We start from the raw sequence: 24,893 nt of genomic DNA on the forward strand, positions 1-24,893 counted from the left end.
ATCCATCCATCCATCCATCCATCCATCCATCCATCCATCCATCCATCCCATCTATCCATCCATCCGCCCATCCTGTCTGTCTACCCATCCACACATCCCACACCCACCAAGAATGATAGTGAATGTCATGAGGTATGATAGTGAGTATTCAAAAGCAATAGAGGATATACCTTTTCTCTGAGAAATTCACATTCAGTATTGGATGTAAAAATTAAATAGGTAGAAACAAGAAAATAATTCATATTTACATCTCCAATTGTCTGTAAAGATATTTTTAAATGTATGGAAGAATATAATTTTTTGTGATCTTAACACACAGTGAGTTATTTTTTTTATTTATTGAAACTTAAGTAGAAATATATATTTCAGGGTGACCTGATAACCTAGCCAATTAGGGAAGAACTGGTAATAACTGGCTGGCTTAAGTAGGGGCTCAGTGTGGACTAGTTTCTAAACAAATTTTGATATGAGTCGGTTGAGAAGTTGTATCCTGCCCCCTAGTTCTGGGAGGATGCTACTCATTAACACTGCTTTTCTTTGCAAACGAATATATGTAAAATCTGTCACTTAAAATATGTAATTAGTCTTAGTTGTCAATGCCAAGACTATTGGGTGACAATAAGTTCAGGTTCACAGCCAGGATCTGGGACCAGAGATGCCACAGTTTCATATGTCTGTCTTCTGTCTCTGGGTCTTGGACTCATCTACTAAACTACCTCCTACTTCCTAAAACTTCTTGGCAAGTCTTTTTTTCTGGGCACTGATCCTATCCAGTTTCCCATCTCCTTCTCTAAAATCAGAGCTCCCAGCTGCCAAACTAGGAAGCTCAACTCAGCCTAAAGAGCCCTGTGACTGAAATCGACTCCCTTGGGTGTTATCTATCTGGTTGACACTAGGGGGATGATGGCCTCTTAGTCATTGTCTCAGGCTTGGCCTTGAGTTGGTAGTCTTTCTGCCCAGTCTTTCTTCTACATGCAGGTCCTTCACACCTAGCTTTCAAAATCTACTTACCTCCAAGCAGGACTTAGAAAAATGGTGATCCAAGTGAAAGGACAAGCCAGCCCTTGGTCAATCAATAGTCTCAATACCTTTTCATTCTTCTCAAGAGGGCTGTTATGGAGAAGACCTACTGTGCATCCAGGGAGCTGTTCAGACTACTCTTATTTGGTTTAGATCAATTCCAGGACGTGCTTCAGCAGGAATCAGACCAGTAGAGAATGAAAAATGTGAGGGGAAGAGAAAAGAACTGAAGACACTTGTATCCAGTGGCCACTGTGTTGAACAGATGTTCATCAAGGTGGTGATGTGGATCAGTGATACAGTAGGACCAGAGGATATCAGATGCCTAAATTTTGTCTCTTAGTCAGAACTTTTTACCTGAGAAATACATGCTTTTTAATAAAAGAAGTTGAATAGTTTCCTCAATGGTTAAAACTTGTAATTATAAAAACAAGGTTGACTATGAATCATTACATAGAGGCAAAAAGTCAGTTAAATGTATTTGAAAGGTATAAAGCCAGTATTACCTTGAGACGAAAACCCAAGAATCACCTGAAAGAGAAAATTATAGGTCTATACCTCCAATAAGCATGGATAAGAAATTCTCAATAAAAAACCAAATTCAAGAACACATCCAAAAGATTATCCACCATGATTAAGTCAACGTCACCCCAGATACAGGCATACATAATTCAATAAAGGTAGCCTACCATATAAACAGATTCAAGGACAGAAACCACACAATTATCTCATTAAATGCTGCAAAGGTCTTTGACAAAATTCAACATCCCTTTACAATGAAAGTCCTAGAGAATCTAGGAACACAGGGGACACACATGAGCATAATATAGGCAATATATAGCAAGCCCACAGTCAGCATCGTGCTAAACATTATAAAACTTAAAATCATGGACAAGATAAAGATGACCACACTTCCCACTGTACATTACTTTCAGATCTCAATAATGTATAAGGAAGGACATTTTTCTACCACTAATATGATGTATGAGTCACCAAATAGTTGTTTGTTAAAGATTTCTACAAATATGAAATTTCTTCTTTTCTTCCTAATCTTTTTCCTATAAAACAAATGACAATATGCATTGTTTAGAGTTGAGAATATGACAATATATCACTAAGCAAGTTCACTGTGTGACAGCATCACAGGCTGTACTTACATAAGCTAAGATGTCATCTTTCACTGATGAAAAGCTGTTCTGTGATTTAAATAAACTTTTGGGCAGTGGGTCCTGCTAAAGAGTATGGTTTATGGTAGAGTTGGCCCCTACACAAACTGTGGGGTTGTGTTTGGCCCCAGCAGAAGAATGTCACCCTCAGATGTGTTAGAATGAGTGTCATCTGAGTTCTGCCAGTGCCATGTCTCTCCCCCCTGCTTCACATCCTAGAAACACTTTTCCTCATCCAAAGGGTTTCCCCCAAAGAAGATATTCTTGTGGATTTCTTGGGTTTCCTTTATCTCACTAGATCTTCTGGAAAAGATCAGATCATAAGCTATTACTCACAAGAGCAATGATTAATTTCAAAGTTTGAGAAAATATTAGGGTATTCTTTTCATCCTAAGTGTTAAGAACATGTCAGCTCAGCCATCCTCTGAAGGTTCTGCATAGTTGGTGGTTGTGTGTTGGCAAAACTCAACCTGATTGGTGTGAATGAGAGATCTACAGCTGTTTTATTGTCTTGATTTAAGTTTAAGGGTGGAGTCTTCATTTTCATTGTCTTTCCACTCTGCTATTGTTTTGTAGGGGCCCTGAAATTCCTGTGTAGGCTTGAGGGGGTGCCTTAGATTGTCCTGTAGCTCTTCAAATGGTCTTGGCTGCAGGGCTCTGTCATCTCTTTGTAGAAGGGGTCAGGGCCCTTCTTTCTTTGGCCTCACTGTCAGGCTATCCTGCTGTACAGTCTGTCTGACATGCAGGAGCCTCTGTTCTCCTAGCTCTTCCAGACTTTGTGCATTCTGGCTGCAGACTGGCCTCCAGGTCCCTTGGTTCTCAGCTCATTAGAGAGGAATCACACCTCGTGCTGTGCTGCGTTGTGTATGTGGTGATGTCTTACAAAGACTTCTGGCAGTTGACTCTCTGTTTTATTCAGTCTCTCTTCCCTAGGGCTCTGGCACTGAGCCCTGGAGCCACAAGCCTGGAGACTCAAAGCTATCCATCCCTCTGCATTTGAAACAACTGCCTACTCACTCTAACTTATTACCCTTGGTCCAAGCATGTGCAGTGACCTTTTTTTTTTTTTTTTGGTCAGGATAAGTATTTTTCAGGTACTCATGTTGGTTCCACAGAAGCTTCTGGGAGGCCTGGAGAGGAACGGAGACAGGTAATCCTGGAAGTACACTGAACATATTTTAAATTCTAACCAGATTTTCCCAGTTCTAAACTGCAGCTGCCTTATTGACCCTCACGATGTACACAGACAAGTCTAAGGCCCAGGCAGTGCTGGTGTGGGTAGTTTAGATGCTCACAAGTTGCTTTCTCCGTGTTTCTAGGGAGCCACTATTTAGGGCCTGATTCAGATTCCTGTACAGACTAGGACTCTGAAGATCATCCTAATTACAATATTAAGGTGGACTTTGGCTTGTCCTATGAATTTTTTCCCATTGAAATGTCAATTTCTTAAAACCTTTTAGGTCCTTAAAATTGTATCTTCTTTCCTGACCGTGGAGACTTAACAGTACAAAGGGAAAGGTAAATCACTTGGGTTGAGGTAAGTGTGTGCCGATTGAGAGGGGAAGCACCGTCTGTCTATGAGGAAGACCTCTTCATCTTAAGGTCAAAGAGTCAAAGCCCTGAGTCATTCTAGGTCATGGAGAAGTACCAAAAACTGAGAGATAGCACCTGTAGCCATAGACCTCAGGACTGTGTGACTCTACCTGGCTTTGTGTTGAGGAATCCACAAAGATTATTTCTGGTAAATGGAGCTGATTGGAGGCTGTGCTTGACAGGGTTGTGAACTGTAAAGCTACCTCCCCTCTCAGGACTCTTGCCTCTCCTCTCCTTCATCTGTATTTTTGACTTTGAGTGTTCCCTGTCTGTGTTCTCGATATGTTAGCATATGCCTTACATACCTCCGTTAGTTTCTTTGGTATCGGCTGCTCTTACGGAATGCTGTCCACGCTGGCAGAATGTAGTCGGTGAGTGCTCCTGCTACCTCGTTCACTCGTGTAGTCCAAAGTCTTCTAAATCCCAGTTCCTAGTTAAGTGAGGCGTGGCTGCTGTTTTCTAGAAGATGGAACTGTGGTGAAGGTGGTTGTCTTCTTCCCCCTGCTCGGTGAGTAGTTTTCACAGGGCTGTGAATGGTGTAGGCCATTTGACCACCAGGGCTGGTCCCTGCTACAGCTTTGAGGAAGGGCAGTAGCCAACAGAGCAGAGCATTGCAAATCCACGTGGCAGTCACAGAGCTCTGTCCCTGGAGGGCTTCCTCTAGGAGATGCTTATGAAGTGACATTCAGTACACTTATTTATTTTCTCTTATTGAAAACAGATTTTTTTCGTTACAAAATATATCCTGATTATGGTTTCCCCTTCTTCCACTCCTCCCAGTTCTTCCCCACCTCTCCTCCTACCTGGATTCACCCCCTTTCTGTCTCTCATTAGAAAAGAAACAAGCTTTGAAGGGATAATAATAAAATAATAAAAATGAAACAAAATAAAATATTAACGCTTTCAGCTTCTGGATTGTATAGGATGGCTAAAACTGATTTATTTATTTATTTTGAGACAAGGTCTCATGTAGTTAATGCTGGCTTCAAACGTTTTGTGTAGTGAATGCTGACCTTGAACTCCTAATACTCCTTCTATCTCCCAAGTGCTAAGATAGCAGGCTTATGCTACCACACATCCACACGTGGCTTTTTATGTGACACTGGGGACTGAACACAGGACTTGGTGCATGCCAGACAAGGCACCCTACTGACTGAGCCACATCTCCTGAACCATCTCCTGAGTCTCCTGAACCATCATATACCTTAACTTGCTGGACTCTTGTAGCTATACTTGGAAAAAGGTACTCCTACTCTCTATGTATGAGGAAACCGAGTCAGAGAGAAATTGAGAAGCTTGCTGGCGAGCAAGAGGAGACCTAAACCTAAGCCTCTGACCTTCAGCCCTGGGCCTCTCCTTCCCTTACATCATACATCTGTATGCACAACATTGTTCTTCCCTAGGTGTTATGAGGAGATAAAACAGAAATAAGCTTACATTCTAGTTGGGATAAGCTGCAAACAACATCCATTAAGACAGTCGTTTGAGAGCTGATTGCTCTGTGCTGGTGATTGTGACCTTGACGTACTCACACGAGAGGACTCAGAAATTACAGGCTGCTTTGCAAAGTCTGGGATACACTGTGGATTGAAGATAAGCCTGGAAAAGAATCAAGGTCACATACTTGCCCAAATTCTGGAAGCCCTGCAAACAGCCAGAGTTATTTGTTGGTAATACTGAGCTGGAAGAGATCCTTGAGTCCTGCTGCCTGGGGAAGGTCCAGGGCTGCAGTACGTCATGTGGAATTAGCTGATAATGAATAGCAAGCCCGAATGGAGGAGGTCACTGTGTCTTTTGGAAAGACAAGAGTGATGAAGGCAGTATAGCTCTGAAGGTGTACGCAGAAAGCACGTTTCATCTTCCCCAAAGCAGTAAGCAAGCTTGCTGAAGATACATGAGAGGTTTTCTGAGCCCTTTAAACATAACCTAGAAGGAACATCAAATGGCAAGAGTGAATCCCTCACTACGATGTAGTAGCAGATAGCCAGAGGCAGGATTCGAAGAGCTATTTCCAAGAGCAATGCTCCAATGGGTTGACAGGGAGGGGCACATGCTTGGAAACAGGTCCCGGGAGCCAGTGATGAATGCAAGGAGCCTCAGTAAGCCAGAATGGGGTTAGTTCAGCCTATGAAGACAATCCAACAGGCAGACAGTGGATAGTTAGAGTACCATTTAGAATACCATGTCTATTATTGGGTCAATGCCTGAGAGGTCTGGCAGCCAGGATTGAGCCTCCAATGTTTCAGTGGGGACTAGGTATCCAGCCACATTTGATGGCATCTGGTGAGGGGAAAGTGGGGTCCTCAGGCTTTTAGGAACAGGTGATTTACAGAGTCTTTGAAGTCTGGTTGTAGTCAAGGGGTTGCTAGACAGGGGCCTGTCTACCAGGACTATGCTAGGTGTGGGAATTTAGTGTAAGAACCACTCCACTGAAGCTCCAGCTTGCACTCGGCTGTATATCCTACATGACTATCTATCCTTTGAGCCAAGCGACTACCATCTTGGTGAGATCAGTTGTTTTCCCTTGCATAAGGATTATCCAAGCTGGGCTTTCAGGACCACAGCCACTTATGAGCATCCACACAACGGAGAAGTAGACTCTCACCCCTCAGCAGTGGATAACCATTCATGTATCTGCTTAGATCTATTCCAGCAGGAACAGGTTTCCTGTACCCACCTATGCGCCTGCCGCACGATTTGCCACTTCACGAGCCCTCTTCAATTCCAGAAGGAAGTGTTAACAGTCCCAATCTTGTGAGGGTTGTGTTGGGTTATCAACAGCTGCTTTGGTTTCCAGATGACAGTGGAGCTTGAGGATAGGGCTCCACAGCACTCCCAAATCTCTAACCATGAGTGACCACTGGTGCCAGTTTCCTTATGTTTGCACACAGAGCTATCTATGCATATGTGCAGGCAGACCCCTGCACATGGGTTTGTGTATGTATACCTAGCAACTCTTGCCCCCTTTAATCCCATAAGCAGAACATATTTTACATGCTGTTCTGTACCCTGCCTATGTTTCATTTAATCTATCTTGTAAGGCTTTCCAAATCATTTTATCAAGAGTTCTGTCTCTCTTAAATTGGCAGCACAGCCTTACCTTGTGTGGATATTCTATAATCTATTTAATCAGCCTTCTATTGATGGAAACTCAGCTTATTCTTTTAAGCAGAGTGGCAATGAATAGCCTTGTACATATGTCATTTCACACCTGTGAGATCGCATCTCTTAGATAAATTGCTAAAAGTGGAATTTCTGGGTCAAGTTGAGCCTTTGTAATTCTAAGAGATGTTGATGAATTGCTCCCCAGAGAGGTTGAACAAATTTACAAAATTTATACTGCAACAGCGGTAGCCTGTGACAGTCTTGTTTTTTCCATACCAAGAACATTCAGGGTGCTATCAAGGCTTTGGTCCAAATGATACTTTCAAATGACATCTCAACTGCAGATTTGATATATAATTCCTTTATACAGAGTGTTTGTGAACATCTTCTCATGTGCTTAAGAGACAGTTCTATTTCCAAGAATGAGCCATTCATCCCTTTGGCTCATTTTTAAATGGTACTGGTTTGTGATTTTTCTATAAATTTGCAGGTGCTTCATGTGTAAGGCAAGTTGGTCTTTTTTTTTTCTATGACATCCATTGCAAATGTTTTTCTTTATTTCTCTCTTCATTCGTTTATGGCATGATTGGCTCTGTGAAATTTTGTAGTTTTCTGAAGTCTATTTTGAACTCTTTCTTTTATGGATATGGGAGTATAAGTTACAAAGACTTTCTCTTTCACCACCTATTTTGTCAACTTGACACACACCCAGACATACCTGGGACAAAGAAATGTCAACCAAGGAATTGCCTCCATCAGACTGGCCTGTGGACATGCCTCTGGGACATTTTCTTGACTGCTAATTGGTAATGGAGGGTCCAGCCCACTGAGGGCGGTGCCATCCCTAGGCAAGTGGACCTGGGCTGTTTAAGAAAAGTAGCTGAGCAAGCCAGTAAGCAGCATTCCTTAGTGGTTTCTGTTCCATGCCCCTGCCGTGAGTTACTGCCTCAGTTAACCTGTAAACCTAATAAACTCTTTCCTCCCCAAATAGCTTTTGGTCATAGTGTTTGTCACAGCAATAGACAGCCTGGTAGAACTCCCTCCAAGGCTCTTAAAGACATTTTTATTGCTTCTACTACATATTGGCTGGATTCTTTTTTTTTCCTCAAAGAAATATTTGGTGCATTTGGAGTTTATTTTGGTTTGAGTTACCCAGTGTGCATTCAGTTTTACTTTTTCTAGAGGGTTACCCAGTTTTCTGACCATCATTAATTGAAGAATCCATCTTGTTCTCCACTGAAAATGCTCCTGTTAGTATAGATTTCCATATGCTTTGTGCTGAGCTGGGTTATGTGAATTCTGTATTCCCATCTATGTTGCTTGTCTCCTGGGCAGGAAGGAGGGTCTAGGTTTTGGTGGAGAGGGGAGAGACAGAAGGCTGCAGATGAGCAGGGTGGTCAATGGGAAGCTGTTTTCTTGAAAAGGGGGACTTAGAAGCTGTTGCCTGGCAGAGAGAGAGAGAGAGAGAGAGAGAGAGAGAGAGAGAGAGAGAGAGAGAGAGAGAGAGAGAGAGAAACAGAGAGAGAAACAGAGAGAGAAACAGAGAGAGACAGAGAGATACAGGGACAGAGAGATACAAAGATACAGAGATAGATACAGAAAGGCAGAGACACACAGAGACAGATGCACAGAGACAGACATAGAGAGACATACAGGGAGGGAGACACAAAAAGACAGACATACACACACAGGAGAGGAGAGTAAAGGAGGAGGAGGAGGAGGAGGAGGAGGAGGAGGAGGGGGAGGGGGAGAGAGAGAGAGAGAGAGAGAGAGAGAGAGAGAGAGAGAGAGATATCATGGAGCAAAAGGAAGCCAAAATCTTTACATACTTCATTTCTTGTAATCAGAAAAAAATATATAAGCAAATAAAAAATTCTCCAGTGCTACCTGCCCAACCCTTCTTCCATTTCATCATCAGATGCTTGTCGTGGTCTCTTTTCCCTCAAATTTGTCCTCTACCTTCTCAGCTTGCTCTGGCCCTGCTTCCAGCTTCTGCATGGAACCATTTCTGCCCTTCGTTATGCTTCCTAGAGCCTGGGTCCCTTGAGGAAGTTTCCTTGCCAGGCTGTATGGCACCAGTTCTGCTCATCCTGGAGGCTGGACTGGCTCCCTGAGGTATTGCAAAAGGAGATTAGAGACAGCTGTCTGTCTTACCTCCCTGCTTCTGTGTGCTGGATGCAGTGAAGCCTAGAGGAAACTAAGACATGCAGGAGCTAGAGAAATCCTGCTCTTAGGGAGGAGTAGAGCTGCCCTTTGGTAAATAGTTACCTCATTGTGATAAGCTGAGCCTCTCCACTCACCTAGCTTGGATATCTGGGGCAGGGGGTGTATTCCATTAGGTTGGATTCGAGGGTTTGGGGGCCCATGTTCAACCACTGAATATCATTACAAGTCAAAGCTGAGTCTTACATCTTTCTTGTCTGGATGTGGTAAGCATCAAACTCTATTTGGCTCTGGGTTCTGCCTTTGTGCCTCGGAGTATCTCAGGCAGAAGATCACTGGGTGTAATTGATATTCAAGGGGGCCAGAAAGTGGAGGTGGGCAGTAGGTCTGGTTCTTAGGCCAAGGTTTAGGGTATAAGGGAAAGTGCCTTGAGCTGGGGCTGGGGAAAGATGCCAGAGGCGTGGCTGAGAAGAAACTGAACAGCTACATACCAGGCAAGGTATACAAGACAGGCTGACATGAGAGGCTGAGTTATGGGTCATTTTTCTCTGATTAAACCAGTCCAGGTATGTGCTTGCTGCATGCCGTATCTTAAAGGGCATTCTTGGTATGTGACTTGTCCTCTGTGGGGCTGTGGGATAATGGTGGCAGCAGTCATTATGAAATGCCTACCATGTGCCAGGTACTAAGTGCTTTCTTTATCTGTATTAATTCATTACATTTTCATAACATATCTCAAGGAGTAGATGATATTACTCTTTCAAAGTGAAGTACTTTAGGCACAGAGGGTATCATTAATTTGACCAAAATCGCATACCTAGAAAGTCTCAGGGCCTGAGGTAAGCCAGAGTGTAAGCTCAGGCAAGCTGATTTCACCCATCTCAGGCTCTTGAGTACCATGTCTGTTGCCATAGCAGAGAGTGAGTGAGTTAGCCGTTATTCCTTCTGACATTTGTTTCTTAATACAGCCAGGCAATCAGGATAAAGGACCAGGTTAACACTTTTCATCTAGCCACTTAAACATGAAGATAGTTGATTTTGTGAGTAGCGACATAAAGAAAAATGTCATTTATCTATTCAGTCTTTCCCCATTCTTATTGTGACACTCAGCTTCTATTCAGTTTTAAACTAAGGCATACAACAGGTGAGAAGGAAAACAATCAGTCACCTGGTTTGGCTTCTCATAGGCAGCCCAGTTCCTCCCCATTCTGTCCCAGATACACAAGATGCCCCTGCACACATATGCCTTCCCCCTCTGAATGAGTTGTAGAAAGGTAAATCAGTATAGTCTAACTCAACTCGCTTTGTAAAAGAAAGGGGAAAAGCTCAGTCATCTGGACTTCCCACACTCCCACAGCTGAAAAGCACATATTCCTTCAGCTATTGGAAACATCTGGGCAGTTGTCTGAAATACCTAATTTTCATTCGGCTTCTCCTGATCTTATGGACATGCACACCAGAGGAAGGCAGATCCCTCGTGGGCAAGCTGGTCTAAGCTTCTCTGATCAGATCAGACTTCACACCCAGGGGTGGCAGCTGGAAGGTACGGAAGACATTGCTGGAAGGAGTGGTGGAATGGTCCCTGTCCTGGCTTCTACAGACTCATGAACAATGGTTTCACTTTTATCTGAAGAAGCGAGGATGACAAATCTCCAACCATGTTTGTCTTCTTGCATTCTTCCCCTTTAGGATGACGACCTCATGTGGAATTCTTAATTCAAAGGAAATGGATGTTTCCCTCTGGCCCAGGAGCTGAGGATTCTTATCAAAAGTGGCATGAAAAAAGCGTGAGACTGGCCTCCCCCTTTCACAGGCTCATCCTTTCTTACTGTGCCTGGCTCCATCACAGTCTCCCCATCTCCAGATCTGTCTTCACTTCCTGGCCCCTGGAGAGAAAGCATGAGCTCATTGTTTTCCATGAAAAACCAGATCTGTTCTCCTTCTCGCCTCGTTTGTCTGTCAGAGCCCAGAGATGGATGATCCTTCCACTAGCGGAAAGTATTCATGGGAGAGCTGCAGACTCCATGCTGGGTGTCTGTGTGCTGCTGGGGAGGGCACTGTGGTTAGGGAAGTGGCAGCTTGCAGTTCTGAACTTTCTGGAAGGTTATTAGGGATGTGATGGGAACACAGGAACAGATTATTTACTACACCCCGAGTGGCAATTTAAAGCCATACCTCACCTTCTCGGTCTTTTCCATGAAGCGCGTCTCAGGCGAGAAAATACATGAGCAAAATAGGGAACAGGGGGCCGGAAGCTAGCAGGGTTGATGGGGCCATTGTAGTGACAGCTCATTCTTTATTTCCTTTTGTGAGGAAGTGACTATAAATGACATTAAAAATGTCTCATTTAAAACCTACAAAAGGACTCAGAAGATGGGAAAACTGGAATGAAGAAGTTGGGATTAAAAAGGTCAGACTTCACACCACAAAAATGAGGCGACCTTTAGCACAGAAGGTTGCAGAATGTTAGATGCTGTGCTCTGTAGTCAAGGCAAAGAGTGTCTCTGGGAAGTAATGAAAAGCCTGTGGTGAGTGAACAACGGAGGGAGACGCTAGAGGAACGGAAACTACAGACTGTGTCATCATCTGTTGCCACAGAAGAGGTAGACTCACCTCCTGTTTGTTTACTGCTTGGAGCGTAGGTGAGTAGATGAACTGGATGAACAGTGGAGGTCGTGGGAGATCCTCTCTTTAGTGCAGCTGCTGGTTTAAGCGGGATCTAGGATGGTTCAGAGGGAGCTGTGGAGTCTAAGGTGCTAGAGCACATGCTCAGAGTTTCAAAAAAGATGGGGACTAAAAGATCCCAGGAACATAGACTAGCAGCCGTGGGAGGGAGCTCCGGAAAGCCATCCAAAGAAGCCACTCAGCCAGGCAGTCAGGATGCTGGGAGGTCAGAGGAGACGTGCCATGTTGCTTTGGTCACCTTTTGAGGTCTAGTTCTTAGACATGTTGATCAGGTGAGAGATGTGAGGCAAGATCTCTCATGATGGTGGCTAATTTGAAGAACCAGGCTAAGCAAGTCAGGAGGCAGACTCATAGTAGGGCGAACAATCACATGTAGAGGGCTTTCTTATCATGGATTGGTTTCTGCATGCTTGGGCAGAGTTCCCCTCAACCCTACTATGTGGGGAGATTTTAGCAATGGTTTGGACAAGAATCAAGATGGCCCGTTCATAGAGCATGTGGGAGTAATTGCTAATTTGTAGAATGACAAGACCTTCAGAATGATAATTCCTTCAGGGGCTGGAACAATAGAAGATTCTACACTGAGCTAAGAAACTGAAACAGAAAAAAAAAAACAACCAAGAAAAGAAAGGAAGAGAAGAGAAAAGAAAGAAACAAGAAAGAAAGAGCATTGCCTGATCATAGGTGGGATTTGAGTCAGGATTTGAGCTCACTGAAGAAAGGGGTACAGCCTTGGTGTACCCCTTGTGATAATCATCCCTGTGATGAGACTGTCACACAAGGCCAAGAAGGAACCAAACTAAAACCCTTTCCTCCCCAAGTTGCTTTTGGTCATTGTATTTATCACAGCAACAGAGAGCAATCAGGATACCTTCCAAGGCCCACTACTTTCTCATTGTTTTTTTTGTTTTTGTTTTTGTTTTTGTTTTTCTGATTAGCTCTTGTTGTTTTTTTGGCTAGTTTTTCTCAAGGAAATGGGTGTCTAGACTGGGGAGTTCGTGATCATGTAGCTTTACACAAATCCGACTGTAAGTGGGGATGACAGTGCCAGTACTATCTGACCCTGGAGAGGGGGCAAGGCTCACCCATGGACTGGACCTTCATAATGGCTGGTTTTCCATATGTTTGGGAGAACTTGGGACTCTTCAGTTAGAAGGAATGGAGATCCAGGGATAGGGTGGGGCATGAGAGTTGTCTTCAAATATTTATAGGCTGTTGTAAGAGCAGGATGCAGGTCTCCAGAGGCATAACTAATAAATGATGAGAGCTTTTATTGAATGTTCACTGCAGAGCAGGTTTTACATGGGTTTTCTTATTTATTCCTCATCAATCTTGTATCTGCCTTTTGCAGATGAAGAAAAGAAGGCTCTGAAAGGTTGACCAGTTGTTTCAAAGGCTCCTGCTGTCCTGAGAGTAGAGACTGAAATGTGTCGAAGGTTCTGGCATGGAGTTCACGCTCTCAGCATCTTGTCTTCTGCATCTGAGTATTGATCAGTGATAGCCTCTCTCTGCAGCCTTTGAGGAGAACTGTGGAAGCAGACATTTCCTCTTGCACTCCTCTAACAGAGGAGCAGCAGATGCTGCAAATCCACACATATGGAATTTTTCACCATATATAAAGCGTAGCATGGATCTTGGAAGGTCCCCGTTTTCTTTCAGAAGATCTTGATTTTCCACATTTCTTTCATGTGAGAATGCTGTGTGGTACTCAGAAATGTCCCTGGTAGATTTGAATCCCAGCTTTGCTACGTGATAATTGTATGTTGAGCAGGGTGTCTCTCTAAGCTTTTGTTTGTTCATCTATGAAATGGGGGAAATGACAGCGGCTGACTTTTGTGCTTTGTGCAGTACCAAACACAGAAAGTATTCAGTAAGCAATGGCTGATATAAAATAAGTGTAAATGTACCACATACCAATGTCACCATCAAGATCTATAAATGAAGTGAGCTTTTACTGTCTGCTCACTGTGAATGGAGGATATACACTCCTCTCTTTTAAAGCTTTTTGCTACAGCTAGAAACGCACAATTCTTATACACATAGCTATATAGCACTGCTCCCTCATCATAGGGAGAAGACCAGGTTAAAGGGAGGTGGATGTAGGGTCAGAACTATGGCAGCAGGAGGGATGGGACATGACAGGTCTCGAAAATGAAATTCTGCATATGTAATCAGGAGGGCTTGCAAATACTACTCATAACCAACACTAATGTAACACAGGATGGAAAGGAATTAAATATTTAGGATTCAGTGTATGTAGTGCATACAAAACAACATTAAAAGACTGTATTGATACTACAAGCTCAAAACTAAAGCATGTAAAAATGGAATGCTTTGAAAAGCCTCAAAAGTAAAGAGGCAGCAAACACTTTTTCTTGATAAGAAGAGAAAGAACAGTCAGACTGGGCTGGCAGCAGCTGGAAGCCTTGCAAACCTTTCACCACAGAACATCTGGAGGAGGCAGAAGGTGCTGAGGAGAAGACACGAGGGAAATGGTAGGGATGTTTCCCGTGATGAGCTTCTGTGGAGAGTTGCTTTTTAAACAGAGCTTTTTGCCAACATAGCTAGCTGATTGTGAAAACTGAGCCTTGCCCACTTCCTTCATCTCTGGTTCTCGGTAGCAGGGCTGGTGAAGATGTGGGATCTCTCTGCCCAGCCTGTCTTCCTGACCCTTTGCAGTCACCCTGATTTGCTGCCTGCCCTTTTTATCATCTCTAACCTCAAACTTCTAACCCCTTGAACCCTACTACCCTGTGGGCTTCTACAGAATCCAACAGGAATACTTGTGCATCCAAACAATGGCTTTCCTAATATGCTGGAGGAAAGTTTGACTACTTCCTCTCCTTGCTAAAATGTAATTTAAATGTTTTTTTCTTTGAGAAAATGCTCTTTACAGAAGAGATAAAGGTTTAGTCTGAAGCTCTGACTGGCTTCTCTTCCTTCCTTCCTTCCTTCCTTCCTTCCTTCCTTCCTTCCTTCCTTCCTTCCTCCCTCCCTCCCTCCCTCCCTCCCTCCCTCCCTCCCTCCCCTCCCTCCCTCCCTCCTTCCTTCCCTCCTCCTCCTCCTCTTCCTCCTCCTTCTTCTCTTCATCCTGCACTTCCTCCTCTTCTTTCTCCTCCTACTTCCGTTGTTGCTGGCTACTTATCTTTTCTATGTAGTCTTTCTACTTTCTATTTAACCTGCCTTTATTAAGTGCAGGGTGCTAGACAGACCTTGGGCTAGAAAGTTAGCCCAGGGGAGAGACAGAAAGAATGAGTTTCATGGGTCTATACCATGACCAATGACAGGACTGGCCTCTTGGAAAACGCAGATGCCCTGGGATCTGTGAGAACACAGAAGACAGGGTGCTACCCCTCCACTTCTCTGTCTATTACCTACTTTCTTCCTTTGTCAGTGACTGTAATGAGTTCTTTCCATATATAAGACTGTGGATGCCTTAGAACCCTTGTTTCTAGGGAACCTTCCACTAAGTAGGAATCAGCATGGTTGTAGTAGCTGAGAGTTTACAAGTTTACATCTTGACCACCTCCTGGCTGCTAGAGAGGACTAAGGGATGGATCATCTATCCAAATATCAACTCTGTTCATCAGGAAAACAGAGTGTGTATTTCCCTTGTGGAGTTGTAATGATTTGGGATGTCAGTATGGGATAACAGTAGAGTAGCTAACCTATGCTAGGTATGGAATGCATCTTTTTTAAAATTGTTATTAGCAAAAAAGGAATTTTAGGGGCTGGGGATGTAGCTCAGCTGGTAAATTGCTTGCCTTGGATTGTGTTTGATCCCCAGAACTCATGTGAAAACTGCCAAGCCCAGTGGCATACACTTGTAATTATGGTGTTGGGGAGGTAGAGATAGGAGAATCTGTAAGATTTGCTGGCCAGTAGTGTAGCTAGATTGATGAGCTCCAGGTTCAGTGAGAGATCTACCCTGTCTCAGAAAAATAAGATGGAAAGTGACTAAGGAAGACACCCAGCATCGACCTCTGGCCTCTACGTAAACATGCGAACACTTACACAGTGCTTTTCATGTGTTATCTTTTAGTAGAGAACCACTCTGATGACCACACAGACCAACCCTGATCATAGCTGATGTGCCTGCCATTTCTATCCCTCCTCTTCTGTCCCTTGTCTTTAAGTGTTCATTGCCCTTCAAAGCTACTGTTTAACCAGCTTTCTAGGTCATAATGTGACAGTTGATAACCATAACATAGATCTCTAAAGGTCATTTTGTACCTTTGTAGCATTATATTTGACTAGCCTGACCTTATCTCCTTCCACCAGTCTTAGGACTACCATTGATAATAATTTCTTACTTATCAAGTACTTGCTATATGCAGGAATAACACTAAATACTGATGTGAGTTTTCAGTGCATGCCTTGGGTCTCGAAGGAAGAAAGACCCTCTTCCATCTCCACTTCTCAGTACTCCCTTTGCCACTGAAGACTTAGAGGCAGAGGGTGAGGTGGGGAGAGTGTGGAGATTCAGGAAGGAGGGCAGTGTGTTTGGAAGAGGCCAGAGGTAGGGACATGTTTGTGGAAGTGAGGAAGAAGTGTGAGCTTCCAGCTACCCTGCACCTTCAGTCTTCCACCCTCCCCAGATGCTCTAAGCACCCCATGTTAAACTGCTTCTCTTCTCATTTCCAGTTGAGTTCACACACAGGGAGATACTGTCAGGAACCTGCAGGTGGGAGCATCGAGAAGTTGGCTGCTTGTTTTCTTTTGCCTCAGGCTGGCTAGGACTCTTTCTCCACATGGCCAGCTACCTTCTACAGGTTCTGGTTGCCATGACCTCCTCTGTCCCTCAAGCTCCAAGTTCTCCTAGTTCTTTTGTTGCCAGTCATGGGTCTCTCTTTTGTTCTTCCTCTGATCTCAAAACAAGCATGATGTTGTAAGCAGAACTCCAGGGCATGTTCATTTTTACATACTGAAGCTTCATTCTTGTTGAATAATGCTTCATTTCCCCCTTCACTTGTATGAGTTTGGCTATTTCAGATCCTTCATGGAAGATGGATTGTTGGACCTAAAGATCCAAAACCGGGGGACGCGCTCCCACAGAAACACTCACAGATGGGATTTGCTGCAATAACATGAGGTTTATTGATAAATTGATAATAACCAGTGCACTGGGGTTCCCTTGCATGCAGAAAAGAAGAACCCCGAACTAAAGCTGAGGGCAGTTTACCATTTTCACAGAATTCACAAGGACAGTTAATTACTTTTTTAAACAATAATCATAGAGGATTTCAAACAGCCGTTCCCAGGCCCGGTTTCTGTTTCCAGGCCTGGTTTCTTCTCTCCTTTTTTCTTTTCTTTTTTTGTGGTTTATTTGTATTTATTTATTTATTTATTTATTTATTTAAATCAAATCATAATTTTAACTTATTCACACAGGGGTTATAAACACAAAAAGGCAGGGTGTGGGGAAGGAGATGACACTGGAGCGTGGGTGTTCAGGGGGAGTACAGATATCTTTCAGAACAGGATATCGGCTGGGTGAAGGTTCAGAGGACAGGTCACTATGACTCTGCCAGGCCCAGTTTCTAAGTAACTCAAATTTGCACCTTATCTTTATAACAGTGAGGGTTAGCTTAAGTGGCTTCTGTTTACCCAGGTGTACTGTGTTGAGGGCTCATTTCCCTGATAATCTCTTATCTTGGGCCTTTCTTCCTGGAATGTGTGTTTGAGTCTTTGGAATGTGTTCCTTCTGGGATGTGCCTGGGGGTAGCTAATGTTTGAGTGTAAACTAAAACTCAAACTTAAGGATCTTTTAATTTTAAGTTCAAGCTGAGACCTGAAATTCTTACATTCAAGCTGAGATCTGAAATTACATTCTTACAGGATCATGCAGTGTTTGGTTTTTCCATGTAGTCATATATGCTGACAACTTCTTTTAAAAGCTAAATAGCATTTCTTTTTATGGATATACCACAGTTTTCTCATCCATCCATCTATCTATTCATCTGTCCATCCATCCATCCATCTGTCCATCCGTCCATCTGTCCATCCGTCCATCCATCCATCCATCCATGGATGTTTGGCTGTTGTGAATGATATTGTAATAATTGCAGGAGAGCAGATGTCTCTTTGAGATACAGACTTCAATTCTTTTGGATATTGATTAGTTCATCCTATAGTAGCTCCATTTCAGTTTTTGAGGACCTTCTATACTGCCTTCCATAGTGATTGCATCAATTTATGTCCCCCAGTATGAAAAGGTTTCAATTCTCATCCTTCTCTGAGTGAGGGTCTCACTATGACAGCCTTGGCTGTCTTGGAACTCACTATGTAGATCAGGCACGCTGGCCTTGAACTCACAAAATCCAATCTGCCTCTACCTTCTGAGTGCTAGAATTAAATGCATGGGCCACCACACCAAGCCCAGTCTTTCTCTCTCTCTTCCCTAACACCTACTTTCATTTTTTGGTAATAGCTATCTTAACAGGTATAAGGTGATATTTCATTGAGGTTTTGATATGAATTTCTCCTGATGATTAGTGAGGGCCTTTTTCATGAACCTGCTTATCATTTGAATGCCTTCTTTGGTGAAATGGCACTCAAGTCTTTACCCATTCAGGTGTTTTGTGTGTGTGTGTGTGTGTGTGTGTGTGTGTGTGTTTGAGTAAAATTGTCTTTTAAAAATTTTTCTTCAGTCTCCCATTTGAGTGTTTTATGTCTTGCTGAGACTCTGGTCTATAGGTATGAAGGCCATGACAGAGGTCACAGCAGGGGCTGGAGATAGAAGGCAGCAGTTTGAGCCTCACTGGCTTGTTATCTCCCAGGTTTGGCTTCTTAAAGACCCTAGAGTCTCTGGGCTGGAAGGTAAGTGGAGGTGAAGGCATCTTTGCCTTCCTATCCTGATGAGGCTCCTAGATGCCCTTTGGCCTTGCAGATAGCCTCTCTGTAACACTCACTGCAGGGAAACCTGTCTGTAGCCAGAAGCTCACGTTTTGGGCACAAGGATTGGGTACCCAGATGGTGCCTGTATTTATGAAGCCCAGCACACAGACAAGACCTGCAGACACATGGATAAATATTTTGCCTTTCTTTTTAGGCAATATTTGGATCTTTCCAATTTAATTGCTGTCAAAGGCAGGATGCTTACAATTTGGAAGCAAAGTAAACAGTGAGGGCTTCCAGAGGTGCTGTTCCTGCTGCTCCAGCCTGGCTCTCTGGTCACCACTTGCATGGATTAGACCTTAGTTTCTTGCTCTTGCTGAGTGCCATGGGACCTTTCCTCTTGTGGGCTGATTGAGCTACAGGTGGCAAGGCCGTGGGGGTGGCAGCTCATTTCAGCTCTCCTGTAACCTGTAGCAGTTTGTTTGGTATGTTTTGAGGCTGAGAGAATTAGACCTCGGCTGAGAAATCAGTCACTCTTCTCAGACATCAGTGACAGCCACCAGTCTGGTCATCATGAGTGACATCTGATTTTGTGCTCCAAGGCTGGGTCCAGAGAACATTTTGTTTGATTTTTAAATTATTGCATGTAGGGCTACAGCAGTTAACTCACATAGTTGTGTGTATGTGTATGTGTGTGTGTGTGTGTGTGTGTTTGTACGTGATTCTGTGTTTGTGTATGTGCATATGTGTGTGCACATGGGTGCAAATTAGATAAGGGCAGCCCTTCTCATTAGGGGGCTCCCTACCCCTGCCCCACCCATGTGCAGGGTTTCACAAACAGAGCAGCACTGGCTTTTAGGCACACAGGTACTCTGAAAGGTTCTGCTGTACAGGCCACAACCTACCCCACCATAGCAAATCAACCCATTGCTGGTAATTCTTATTTTAACCATCTGCTCTTTATATCAGTTTCTGGTCTTTTCTTTAACCTCAGCAGAAAGAAAGGCCCATTGACCTACATTTGCCAAGTATACAGAAGCGCTGATCTATGATTCCATATGGTTAACTTTTGCCTCACAGTGATTGGCAAACCTCTCTCTTCTGGTTCAGATAGGGTGTGTGCTACATAGTCTCTCAGAGTTCTGCAACAGTCACCCCTTTTATCCATCACACATTAATTTACTCCAATTAGTTTAAATCCCTGCATGTAATAAATTCAGCTGGACTCTGTACAGTGTGGCCTCCCGAAGGCTGCCTTGGGTTAGTCATGCATGTCTTCAGAGTGCATGGTATTGGTGTGTGCCTCATGCAGGAGGCAGTGGAGATAAAGATGAATGGCTAAAATAGTAAGTATCCTTGCCTTTAAGAAATGCAAAATCTAGTGAGGAGGGAGACATGTAAACAGATAGGTCACAGGCAATGGTGTCTTCCCTGCGGAGAAGGCAGAGGGGAGGAGAAGTGAGCTCATCACCCAGGAGCAGTGTCTTCTTGATGGAAGGGATGGTTTTGCTGGAAAATTGCCATGTGATATCCCCTCAGGATCACTCAGGTCATCAGACTCCTGTGATGGAGCACATGGTCACATTTTCTTTGTATGATATTGGGGAGGAGGTAGGTGAATGGAGGGAGGTTCTGGGTAGACTACCTTGAGCTCTAATTCTGGCTAAGTCACATAATCTTCTCATCCCACCACTTTCTTATCATTTGTAAGTCAGGGAGACAATGGTAAATAGTATAACATACTCAGTGACGCTATACAATGAACTAAATGGAACATTATCTCTATCAGAGTTGTTGGGTCAAGTACAGAAACCCAGGAATGGATTCTAGATATGTTAAAAATGCTGGTTCCTCCAGCTTTCAGGAAGCCTGGATAGGGTGTCTCAGTTGTTTATCCAAGGGTGTTCTGTATACGTGTCTGTGTGTGCTATGACATATGTAAGGTTGGAAACCACGTAAGTGTGCTGCTAGATTATTTTTGTCCTGTATAATCTAGTGACGAGGACATGTTCTGAAAAATCTATCCTTAGGAAATTTTGACATGCTTTGTAAATTCTATAGAGTATGTTTCAACGAACTAGGATTGCCATGACATTAGACATCAGCAAGTTCTATTATCTTAAGGGACCTCCATCTTGTCTGTGGCCTGGCTTTGTCTGAAGCCCTGTGTTGCATATTACTTTATTAGGACAACTGCCATGGAGAAAGACACGATCCAGGGACATTTTCGAAGTAGAATTTGGTGACTAGGAAGCAAGAGTCTCCCAGGGAGGAGGTGGCTGCAGAGATGATGTAGACAGAGGGAGAGATGGTGCTATTAATAGATATTATTCAATTAAAGTGTATGAGGTACAGATTTGAGTTAAGACATTGGGGACTGTCTGGTAGGTATGTTTTCTAGACAAGTCAGGAGAGGAGGGTAGGCTGAGGTATAAGGAGGTGTGTTGGGGTTAGGAATGCCAGGACATGTGAGCAGCCACAGGAGTTTTGTAGGCTTAACCAGAGTTAGAGAGGCTGAAAACAGAGGTACAGGAAAAGAGTGTATACCACTCCCCCAAAGTTTGTCTCCGGACAGAGGCTGTCCTGTTAGAGGAATGTCCGCCAATAACTGGCAACTGGGCAGTTGTCCAAATATGATTTACAATAAGGCATCGGTTTCACAAGGCTTTCTGTAAATTATTGCACTCCGCCAATTGCCAAGTTCCCTGCTGACAGTGGGCCAGGGGGGTCAAACAATTCAATCAGGTGCCACCAGTTATAAATTGAAAATCAGTGGGGTGCAAAATGGATTACCATCAAAATCCATTCAGGTGAAAAACCAAATATCAAAACCCCTAACCTTTAAAAAACCACCCCTTTCCTGATTCTTCACAATGCCCTGACACTAAGTTTTTAATATCCCCCCAGATAAGCAAACGTCAATAGAAACTTGAGGAGGCTGAAAGTGAGGAGGGAGGCAACCCCATGTGGCCTCCTGTTGGGAACTTGCAAAATGTGGTAGGTTCCTGACTCATTCCTCTGGCAATTCTGTTAGATTCCAAGATAGCAGTCCTCAAGACAAGACAAGAAGCACATGGAAGTTTAAATGTTTCAGCTGGGCTCTAGCATGTGGACTCTGTGTACCTGGATTTAAGTCCACATCTGAGAAGATGTCTTTCTCTCAAGTTCCTATGGGATGCTCATGCTGGTGCTGGGCGACTTTAAGGACCTCTGTCCTAAGACGTAGGAGCAGTTCAGCAATTTGAGCAGCACAGCAAGCTGATTAATAGTTACTTAACATTGTTTCTTTTATTTCTGAGGTTATAAGTACATCATTTTTCCCTTCCTTTCCTCCTTCTGAGCCCTCTCACACACCCTTCCTTGCCTTCTAGCCTCATTAATTGTTGTTACATGCATGTATGTGTAAGTATATACATGGTTATTCCTACATATACCCTGTTCAGCCTGTATAATGTTACTTGCTGTGTATGTATGTTTTGAGGACTGACCATTTGGTATTGGATAACTAGTTGGTGTGCTCTTCTACGGATAAGACAATTTCTTCCATGCTCAGCGTTCCTTAGTTGTCTGTAGTTGTTCGTGTAGGGTTGAAACTTTCCTGAATCCACTTTTTGTTTTGTTTTGTTTTGTTTGAGACAGGGTTTCTCTGTGTATCTTTGGCTGTCTTGGAACTCTGTAGACCAGGCTGGCCTCGAACTCAGCCTGCCTCTGCCTCCCAAGAGCTTGGATTAAAGGCATGCACCACCTGAATCCACTTAAGCATGTTGATTGCTGTTCTTGCTCAGCTCATGATTAGGCACTCATGTTGGTGAAACTTTATGGGTGTGGCCTCTGACATCACTAGGAGACATGGTCTCACAGCAAACTCCCTGACTCTCTGGTTTTTATAATCTTTCTTCTCCCTCTTCCAAGATATTCCCTGAGCCCTAGAGATGGGAGCTGTTTTATAGATGTATCTCTTTGGATTGAGTCCATAACTCTGCATTTTGATTTATTATACTTTTCTATAATGATCTCTGTCTATTTCACAGAGAAGTTTCCTTGATGAGGGGTGAGGATTACACTTCTCTGTAGGCCTAAGGACAAAGATTTAGAATGTAGTTAGGGAGTATGCTGGACCAGGTACTGAGTCTGCGGTTGGGCCACAATTTTGTTTAAGAAACCAGAGAAGAAAATAGTTCAAAGAAATCCAGACTGTGTTCAAAAGCTTTGTGTTCAGAAGTGAGGTTAGGAAGATGGAGAGAAAAAATAGAAGGCAGCCTTCCCATCCTATTCCCGTTCTAGATGACTAGACACTGAAAGCACAAATAATATCATCAGGGCTGAAGCAAGCTCTCTTTCCTGTGTGGAAACAAATTTATTTGACTGCAAATTCCTTTTAAACTTGAAGTGATGGGTGTGTGTGTGTGTGTGTGTGTGTGTGTGTGTGTGTGTAGATGTTTGTATGTAGTTGTGTGTGTACATGGTAGGCAAGAGGTCACCCTCAGTATTATTGATGAGTATTGTTTCTCAAGTGCCATCATCCTTTTTAAACTTTGAAAGTAAATTTTCTTAAAGGTAGGTAAACATGGACACCACCTTAAAAAAAGAAAAGCTTTTAATAGTCTGAGTTTTGAATCTTCCAGTCTGTGTGTGGCCCCAGAGATGCTTTTTCTAAGACAGCTCCATCTAACTGTAGCGTTACATGCTTGTTCCTTTTGAGCCAAGCTTATTGCTCAGTACAAACTGTAGCTATCATCAAGTCCAACACAAAACATGCCTCCTTCTTTGGGATGGACATCTGGATCCCAGGATGCTGAAGATGTGATGTGGTAGTTTGAATAGGAACGGGCCCTATAGACTCACGTGTTTGAATACTTGGCCCATGGGGAGTGGCACTATTAGGAGGTGTGGCCTTGGAGGAAGTGTGTCACTATGGGGGTGGGCTTTGAGGTCTCTTATGCTCAAGCTATGCCCAGTATGGCACCCAGTCTCCTTTTGCTGCCTTTGGATCAAGTTGTAGAACTCTCGGCACCATGTCTGTCTACATGCCTCCATGCTTCTTGTCATGATGCCAATGGACTAACTCTCTGAAACTGGAAGCCAGTCTCACTTCCATGTTTGCTTGTTTTAAGTAAGAGTTGTCGGTGATCATGGTGTCTCTTTACAGCAATAGAAACCCTAATTAAGACAGGAGGTCCCTGCCTCATTCACACTGGATTTTCTATTTCTCTCTTCCAGGAGAAATTGAGAGATGCACGTATATTAAGTACCACTATTCCTCAGCAACCATCCCCAGGAACCTCACATTCAACATCACGAAGACCATTCGCCAGGATGAGTGGCATGCCCTGCGTAAGTGCAACTGTGTCTCTTTGGCTGTGACTGTGCTGTGATGTCATTTGGAGGGTTTTTTTTTGGGGGGGGGAGGTGGTTGCACATACCTTCTAAGATCTGTGGATGGTCTCAGAACACTGACATGATCGACTATCTAGGAAAACCCACATCTATGGGTCAGAATTGACTGAGTTGGTTCTGACTACGTTATAGATTTGTGGAGTTTTGTTTTAGATTTTAAAAGACCAAACCAACCAAACAAAACTCAAACCACTATAGTTTGTGATCTTAATTCATTGTCCTGGTAGACATCTGAAATTTCACCTACCTGATGGGAGATGCTCTTGGGACTTAACTCTAGCACATCTCCAAGTTGCTTGAAATCCTATTGTGGCAACCCGCAGTCCCCTGTGTAGTTGTTTGTAAAGGGTGAGGGATGCTCATGGGTTCAGGCTCTATCTGGAGGATTTGCACTTACATGGAGGTCATTAAGCAGGAGGATCTGGCTCTGCATACAAGCTTCTGTGTGCCTTCAAATGATAGCAGCTGGCCCGTGTATGATCACACAGCAAAGAGCAGAATATCTATGCCTATTGGTTTGGGAATTTCTACTCTAGGGATCCTTAGAGATATACCTTATGATGAGAGAGTGACTTAATGAGCAAACAGAGTCAGTTAGTTATTTTTACTTCTCCATGGGAATCCACTGTTGCCTGTTGGTGGTAAGAGAGCTCTCGCTCACGGTTGGCTCCATTAGTCATGTTGACCTGTCCACCCTGTGAGAAAACTTGGTGTACTTCTTTTGGTTTTGCCAGACTTTCTTCCTACATCATTTTTTTTCACCCAACATCCAAAGGATTAGATCAGATTATAATTGCATAAACATGAGCTTTGAAAAAATCATACCCTGATAGTCAGGCTCTTTAAGAGTTGAACTCTGAAGAAGACAGGTTTTTTTTTAGGATGGAACATTCTTCTTGTCTTCATCATTATCTTCCTGTCTGGTTT

At 43.5% G+C, this 24,893-nt stretch overlaps 1 protein-coding gene across 1 annotated transcript in view; it reads left to right on the top strand.

Moving 5' to 3' along the window:
- Positions 1-24,893, top strand: part of Tmem178b (transmembrane protein 178B) — a 366,359-nt gene that overhangs the window by 101,020 nt on the left and 240,446 nt on the right. The window contains exon 2 of the mRNA XM_028768428.1: positions 23,790-23,903. Within this exon, the coding sequence (XP_028624261.1) occupies positions 23,790-23,903 (114 nt within the window). The remainder of the gene's footprint in view (positions 1-23,789; positions 23,904-24,893) is intronic.

This window comes from Grammomys surdaster, unplaced genomic scaffold, assembly GCF_004785775.1.
Source record: "Grammomys surdaster isolate TR1022 unplaced genomic scaffold, NIH_TR_1.0 186, whole genome shotgun sequence".
NCBI classification, from domain to species: domain Eukaryota; kingdom Metazoa; phylum Chordata; class Mammalia; order Rodentia; family Muridae; genus Grammomys; species Grammomys surdaster.